Below are 8,922 nucleotides of genomic sequence, written 5' to 3'. Positions count from 1 at the left end.
ATATATATATATATATATATATATATACACACATATATACTGTTGTGTCTGAGGAGAGTCATTCTCTCTTAGTGCCTTATAATTTAACACACCCACCGGTAAAATTTCCGCTTCTTTTTTATTTTTCTAAAATTTTCGTTGTGTCCTGTAACTTTTTCAATAGTTTTGACTCTGTTATTCAAATTGCGTTCCTTTTTGTTTGTTTGTGTGCATGTCTGAGTGTGTGTGTATTTTGCAACTATGTACCGTGCTTGTATGTATGGATGTGCATCACCATATGTGTGGACGTGTGTCTCCATATGTGAAGTAAAGTGTGTGTGTATATGTGGTCATGTGTTCCAGTCTTCATTCGTGTATGTGTGCGTGTGTGTGCTTATATCATCTTTGAATTATATCACATGCATACATGCGTACCTGCATACACATACATACATACATACATACATACATACATACATACATACATACAGGCAAGCATGGATGCATACATGCGTATATACATACATACATACATACATACATACATACAGGCAAGCATGGATGCATAATGCATATATACATACATACATACGTACATACATACAAGAAATGTCAACCGAATACCTGATGCACAAAAGGGATAGAGATGCAGGAAAAGCAGTAAAATGTGACAACCGATGCAGACTTTGCAAAAAATATCACCCACATCATAAGCAGTTGCCCGAAAATGTTATCACGGTATTATCTACCAATGAGACATGATGTTGTAGCTAGGACACTATATAATGAAATCCGTCGGAAAGATACCCCCGAGGACAGAAATAAGAACCTACAGTATGGTAGAAACCATAGCCACCCATAATAAAAAGAACTAGTGAAATGTCCTAATGAAAACCTCAATAAAATGTAAGCACAACTAACCTGATATATGATTTGGGATTGGGAAGAGGAACTGTGTGCAAAAGAGAACACATACGTTGAACTATTGAGAAACCTGCAGATGCTCTATCCAGATTATAAGTTCAGTTTGATACTTGTAATGAATGGGTTCCAGGAATATGTAACACACTGCGTAATACCAGTCTTGAGAAATTAAGCTTCTTCAAACCAGAAAGGACAAAGCTAATCCGAGACTACAGACTTACATGCATCCCTTGACCAAGTTTGCATACATGAGGCTGATGACATCGTAAGACTTGAAAGGGAGCTCCTTGCGCAATATTCTTTGTCTGATAACCTAGAATACACGCCCAAAGAAGTCGCACAACTCAACCGCGCTGTATTATCATATAAAAGGCCGAGCCTATTTATACAGAAAACTATTCATAGATATGTTAGTAGAAAGCTCCGAGATGAGAGTAACATTGATCATAAAAGAAATCTATCATGGACCAATAGCCGGATTATAGCCTCCCACTTTGAAGGGTATGCGTTTGCAGTCCAGGAACAGGAAGTATCAACCAAGTACCTGATGCACAAAAGGGATAGAGATGCAGGAAAAGCAGTAAAATGTGACAACTGGTGCAGACTTTGTGGAGATAACACTGAAGATATCATCCAATCATAAGCAGTTGTCCGAAAATGTCATCACGGTATTATCTACCGATGAGACATGATGTTGTGGCTAGGACACTCTGTAATGATATACGTCGGAAAGATAGCCCTGAGGACAAAAAAATAAGAACCCACAGTACGGAAGAAGCCATAGCAATTTATAATGTAGAGGAATACCGGTGGAATGTCCCAGTGAAGACCTCAATAAAGCGTAAGCACAACAGACCACCTGATATAATGATTTGGGATAGAGAAGAGAAACTGTGTGCAATTGTAGAAACTAGCTGCCCAGCAGATGTTAGTGAAAAAAATGATCAGTGAATTTGCTGATCGGCAGTTACTCTATCCAGATTATAAGTTCAGGTTGATACCTGTAATTATTGGCGCCCTGATATATGTAACACACTGCCTAAATAACAATCTAGAGAAATTAGGGTTCTCTAAACTAGAAAGGAGAAAGCTGATTAGAAGACTACAGATCCAATCCATCACTGGAACTGTAAAAATCTATAAAACAGAATTTTATCCAGAAGTTTATCATTTAAGTATATATGAACATGTCTAGATATGCAAGCATATGCATGAGAATACATACATAAAACAAAACATACGAATCTGCATGTTTACATACATGCATGCAAAAATAGCCTGTTGATGTTGTTGACATTCCAATGAAGGAACCTTAGATCTAGGTTAGAAACCGGCTCTTTCTCTATTGGCAAGAAATCTTGAAATAAAGCTGAATAAGGACATACATACATAAATACATACATGTGTGTGTATGTGTGTGTGTGCGCGCGCGCGCGCGCGTGTGTGTGTAACGTTCTGCTCCATTATTGATAGCATCAGCAAAAAGTACTTCATCCAGTGAAAGATAAATACCATTTACTATATACAGGAATTAAATTGGAGCTACTGTTTGTTTCATGCCTCTGAAAATGCAATGGTCGGATAAGCTTGTATAGCGTACCTTGTATTTCTTAGCAACATAGCTGCTTTTCAAAATAAAGTGAGAAAGGACGGGAAAGGAAGAAAGGAAAAAGATAAAAAGAAAATGGGAATGAGAAGAAAGAAAAAAGAAATATGAAAGTAAAGTAACTTGCAGCCCTTTGTCCCGCTAGGATGGTTGGTGTATTTAATTTCATTGGGAAAGGAGAAAGTTTGTGCAACTGCAAGTTTAGTCTAGAGAGGGTGGTGTTTTCCAGTTCAATAATAGAATCTTGTGGATATGCTTACATTTAATGAAAGTTTCAGATCTAGGATTCAGCTGGTCAATAGAATTCGTATATCTAAATAGGATATAAGACCTTGAGGCTAAACAAAGTCTGCTGATCTTTGAGCCATTAACTTATGCGCGAATCTTTCCCTCAAATGGAGCATCATGAAACGGTTCGCACCGTGTGTCAATGGATCAAAGAGTTTATATACAATAATATACACAGATTAATCACCTTATACAAAACCCAATGCGAAATATTAAATACGCTATCAAACAGTGTGTGCACGCTTATAAACAAAATATTTTGATATGAAAAGTGCATATTTATACTCTTGGAATACAGAATTTTAAAGATTTTATGTGGTTTATATTTTTTAATTGTTTTTCAAACAAGATAGTAAAAAACAGTTTCTGCAATTTATATAGAGGCTATAAGGAGAAATACTTTGTGGTATCTTTGGAGAGATATACTTACACAGTGTGTAGCAAAAGTAAAGTCACGAGGGAAATATTTGTGATTTTCCACATCTTCATGGGAGATCTGTGGAAAAGAGCAAAATAAATAAATAAAATAAAATAATTTGATTTTGCTGTGTGTTTAGTTTCATAGATAATTTTAGTGTAATGTGAACAAAACATTGCAAGATCGTTTTTCATTCCATATAGAAACCATTTAACTCTACTGTCATACAATGATTCGGTTTTCTAAGGTTGCGTATAACATCGCGGTATTCATACTTAAAGAGTAATAACCCCATTGTTAGGGAAGTAAAATGACTACAACTCATGTTTGAAAGTTGGAGGTTCACATAGTTTCTGAAAGTAGGTCTCTTGTCTATGCTACTTTCCTCCAGTCTTAAATATTCTTTTCGACCATAAGGCATCATTAGGCTTGATAACGTGTGACGATGAAATCTGCTGAACGCTGTAAGTTCATCGCAGAAAAATATTCGTTCCTTTTACTAACGCTATACAAAAGTGAATATGAGTCGAATCTGCATGACCCACACTCAAATGTCCCTAAATCCTGTTTTCCAAGATATTCATGCAAATATAATAGCATTTATAAATTTCTGCGCAAGACAAATTTTAAGAAACTTTAATGAAGCACTCAAAAACAAACCTTGTAAACAACATAGAAATTTAAAATTCAATAAAAGCTATTAACGGTGTAATGAACCTCGTTATGGGTCTAAAATATTTTTTCGCTATAACCAACTTTTACGACGTAATGAATTAGGAAACATTTTTACAACCATAACACAGTACACATATCTGATTTTATACACCGATAAAATTAAACTATAAACTCAAAGGGAAGCTTTCATAACATGTACAAAATAATACATCCAACACGAAGAAGAGGACAAATACAATATTTGTACAGTATATTTGTAGTATATCCATGACTTTGATTTTGACCCTTTTCTACCATTTGAGTAAGTTAAAAGTTTTAAGAAAATCTAAGATTCAAAAGCTCTGGTACCGGACGAATTTCATATACAATTATATATACAAATTATATATATTTACCTAAACGACGGAAAATTATAAACCTACACCCTAAACAGAGTATTGACTACATACAGCTACTCGTATCAACAATGTCATTACTTGTTAAGGTTATCTCAACAGATTTTCTATTAAAAATTATAGCCAGGACTGATTTTGTTAGGACGTTTCGATTTCGAGACGCCTGGTGTAAACAACAACAACAATGAAATCGAAGATGAAAAATGGGTAATGGGTGTATACAGGACACATTTCAGGAGTTTTTGCTCCTTCAGCACCACCCATCCAACCCATTAATCATGCACAAACTCATTGCTTAAATATCCACTAAATATAGCGGTGAAACGTTATTGGATATATCAATTTACATATTAAACACATTCGTGGAAGCTGGTATGTAAATATTTATAACTTGTAAGGACACGGTATTTAGTAATGCAACCATAATATATAAGTTGAGATAGATAGATAGATAGAGAGAGAGAGAGAGAGGGTGTGGGGGAGAGAAAACAGTAACATTCATCACATAATAGCGCGTGCGTTTGTCAAAATATGGAAACCAACAAAAAAATATGACGTATCAAAATCTGCTAATTATTTATCATATTACAACATCGCGTCGTCCATTTTTGTGTGCAAATGTTATGGTCATTACAACTATGTAAACAAAGGAGAACTTAAACGTTACCTAATACAATTGATAAAAATTTATTATTATTATTATATTAAAAATTACTAAAGCTACAATCACCACAAATCAATACGTTTACTTCTAACATAGTTTAATAAATTATATTATAAAATAGCATCTACATATTCATGACAAACGTGCTTAATTGAATTTATAGCAATCACAATGATATTGTCACCTGTTCAGGAAACTTAATATACATTTTTACCATTTAATCTCTTTATATCAATATTGTATCTACTAAGCACTCTTTAATGCTTATATTTACAGATGGTAATGTAATAAAACGTAAAGTATCAACAGATTTAAAATTCAAGTAGTTATGATATATAATTAATCATTTATAATAATAATAATAATATTATATCCCATTGTAGTTTTTCGAATACCATAAACATGCAGGAGTACATAAAATCAGTTACCTTCCTCGTATATAAGATGAAGTATTAATACTTTATCATTGATATTTAATATAATATTTAATATTTATATGATTCCTACTAGGAATTATTTAATTCTAAACAGCTATAGAAGTACTAAACATGAAATGCCGACCGATTCTAAGTATTAACATGTTTAATATATAATTGATCTATTTATGAAAATAAAACTTCTAATGGTAGTTTTTGAGAGACACTTTACATGCATGAATACATGAAAAACCAGTCTCAATTCTCGTATTTAAGAGGCGCCACAAGGAAATAAGGATTTGGTACAACTCTTCAAGGCAGAGAAAACAGGAAGAATTACCAAGCAGCAGCCTTGCTTATAATTTTCCATCCACAGAAAAACTTTTTCTTGTCTTTTAGGTCCCAGATAAATTTGCTGAGGCTGGTACTAGAAGACTTTTTCCTATTGTTAAAGGTGTAAATATGGTTATATATTCGTCTCTTGATAAAATTTTGCGTTGCCTCTACGTAAAAGAAATTCTTATCTTCAGATTTTACTTTACATCTGTAAAGAACATTTTTTTGTTTACAATAACTTTTTTTTTTTAACAAACATTTACTGCTAACCTTGCAATTACAAAGTATATTTTCATCGCTACTCGTATTATTATTCCGTTTTATATCATTACCTTCAGTATTATTGCTATTTGCTATATTACCTACACTCAAGAGGTTGAGATGGAATTTAATTTGGGTTGTTTCCCCTTGTACACTAGACAATTCAAGTACACATTTCCTACTACCATTTATTCTAAGGGCATTACCTTTGTTGCATTTTCTACGGTTACAATTATTATAAAAAATAGGTAATTTTTTTCGTTAGTTGAAAAAATGATCTAGAACAAATTATTTGATACAAGAAGGCAACTTTAAGAAGTTTAAGGTTAATGATATAATAATATCTATTCTCTTTTGTAAAGTGTTTAGTAAAAAGTTTGTATAAGGCTCCAACTAAATTATTCTTAATTTGCTCAGCGAATGGAATTATAAATCAAATAATATCGTTCTTATTTAGAGATGCATTATGATTTTCAAATTTTCGAATGTTATTAAATGTATATGGGTTATGTTTTTGACGCATAGTCCTAATCCTATGAAGATAATTAGAAGAACGTAGTAATACATTGGTTGTCATATTTTGTATATTCTTTTCCTCATTTGTACATTTAACCTTTGAAAATTTTAGATTAAATTAATTTAATTTCTTTAATTGAACTAACTGGGTATTGAAACGGCTATAGGGATCAAAATTTCATTTCATATTGGTTGGAATATCTTTTGAATAAATTGATGTCCATACGTCAATTTCTCCATTTTCTTCATTTTCTCATGCACACACACACACACGCACGCACCCCCACACGATGAAATTAAAATCAGGAGAACAGATATTTACACATCCAAATTTTACATTACAGTTAATCGCGTCTTTCTTCGTCAAGACCTACGTTTCCACTGCTAGTCAGTGCACAGTGTGATTGCGCAAAACAAACTATGCCTGCTAGAATTAAACTGCAAAGTTAAAGACGCTGTCTACAGATCTAAAGTAATTTTAAATGAACTCATGTATTTCTACATAGGTTCTAGCGAGACCTTTAGTAAACGTACAATAATTAATCACGAACTATCGTTTAAGGATAAAAATAAGAAAAATAATACGAGTTTAAGTAAATTAATTTGGTCGCTAAAAGATAATAATGAAGCATACACAATTAGCTGGGAGATAATTAGTAGAGCTAAACCATATTGTTGAAGGAGCAAACGTTGTGAATTGTGTGTAGAAGAAATTTACCAAATTCTTACCTCAAAATTTAAATTGATAAACCATAGACAGGAAAGCGCAGTAAGTTGTGTACAACATTTGAAATATACCTTTAAGAGGTTTAAATAATTGCACGATATGACCTACTAAAATTAGAATTAGAATTAAGTAAATTATAACAAATAATCAACTTAAATGTAAACTCCTACATAAATTAAACTGAAAAAAATTTAGAGTTGAAAACGAAGTTTAAGTTGAATAAAATTAACTACAAGGAAAATATTAAATTAAATTATTTTTTCAAAATAACAAGAAAATAGACCTAATAATAATATTAATATTAACAACCCAAAAAATAATTTAACACATTTGAAAAAAAAAAGAATACTATTCTACATAGGTGGAATAGAAAGCTAGAATATGAATTAAGAACCATAGGAAAATTCTTGAGCATTGACCTAATTTAAGACTGGAGGTAGCAATAAATTTTGAAGTGGCCAGGGTAATATAAAGTTCACGAAATGTTCGACTCTTTTTAGTAACGCTAACGCCACATTAGAGAATAATTTTGGTCAAGCTTACGGTATCCAATCTATAAAGTAAATCATGATGAAGTTGCTCCGATAGTTAACAATAAGATGCACATATAACAGTGTGCACCGGCTTGCAGCGGAAATGTTTCTTAGGTCTTGACGAAGGAAGATGTGATTAACTGTTAAATAAAACTTGGATGTGTAAATCTGTTTTCCTGATTTTAATTTTACTATTTTTCTCTACGGACACTATGCAGCCTTATAGGGACATTTGGATTTACCAAATGATGATTAACCAAGTATAGTAAATTTTAACTAATTGGAGTTTATCTGCATTCACTGTGGTTAGCCAGCATTGATAGCCGATAAGAGCGAACACCGTATCTGCTAGCATTATATATCCCTCTTAACCACTTGGGAAATTTACGTTTGTATATATATATATATATATATATATATATATATTACATGGCTGATGATATTTTCAACCGAGGCTTTACAAGTGCTTCATTTCTATGTATGTACATATATTTCAACTATTGCTAACATTTATCAATGATTTCTCTTATTGTTTTGATGCGCCATTTTCTATCATTAATAAGACTGTCTGTATTTTGTACGATATGGTATGCTGGTAGACAAAATTAAAGGAGAGGAGGTAAGGTGTTATAAGTCCAAAAACTGTTTCTGGCAGCCGAGAGATCCGTCATAATATTGGTAGATGTAGTTCACCAAAATATGCAGCCAGTAATGCAAACAAATAAACATTGGTAAATCGAGCCTCTGTCATCAGGGTAGAAAATTTTCTTACATTTCAGATCCTCTACATCTGAAATGCAAAATTTTTTTCTACTCTGATGACAGAGGCTCGATTTACCAATGTTTATTTGTTTGCATTACTGGCTGCATATTTCGGTGCACTCCATCTACCAACATTATGGTAGATCTCTGAGCTCCCAGAAACAACTGATGGCTTATAACACGTTGCCTCCTCCCCTTTAATTCTCTCTGTCGTTTGTACTCTGTGTAAGTCTCATCTATTAATATATAAATATTTATATATAAATATTTATATATTTATACTTAAACATTCATCGTCTGAAAATCTCCAGTCTTTGAGTCCTTTCTGTTTTATGTACACACACACACTCATGCACACACACATGTATATATGTATTCGTGCGTGTATATATATATATATATATATATATATATATATATAT

The 8,922-nt window shown here is 32.5% G+C and overlaps 1 protein-coding gene across 1 annotated transcript in view; it reads right to left on the bottom strand.

Moving 5' to 3' along the window:
• The window catches only part of LOC106867946 (buccalin), a 91,451-nt gene that overhangs the window by 20,760 nt on the left and 61,769 nt on the right, over window positions 1-8,922 (bottom strand). The window contains exon 2 of the mRNA XM_052974697.1: window positions 3,228-3,293. Coding sequence (XP_052830657.1) covers window positions 3,228-3,286 — 59 coding nt within the window. The 5' untranslated portion in view covers window positions 3,287-3,293. The remainder of the gene's footprint in view (window positions 1-3,227; window positions 3,294-8,922) is intronic.

The sequence above is a fragment of the Octopus bimaculoides genome, chromosome 19 (genome assembly GCF_001194135.2).
Source record: "Octopus bimaculoides isolate UCB-OBI-ISO-001 chromosome 19, ASM119413v2, whole genome shotgun sequence".
NCBI classification, from domain to species: domain Eukaryota; kingdom Metazoa; phylum Mollusca; class Cephalopoda; order Octopoda; family Octopodidae; genus Octopus; species Octopus bimaculoides.
This window is presented reverse-complemented; position numbering and strand designations above follow the sequence as displayed.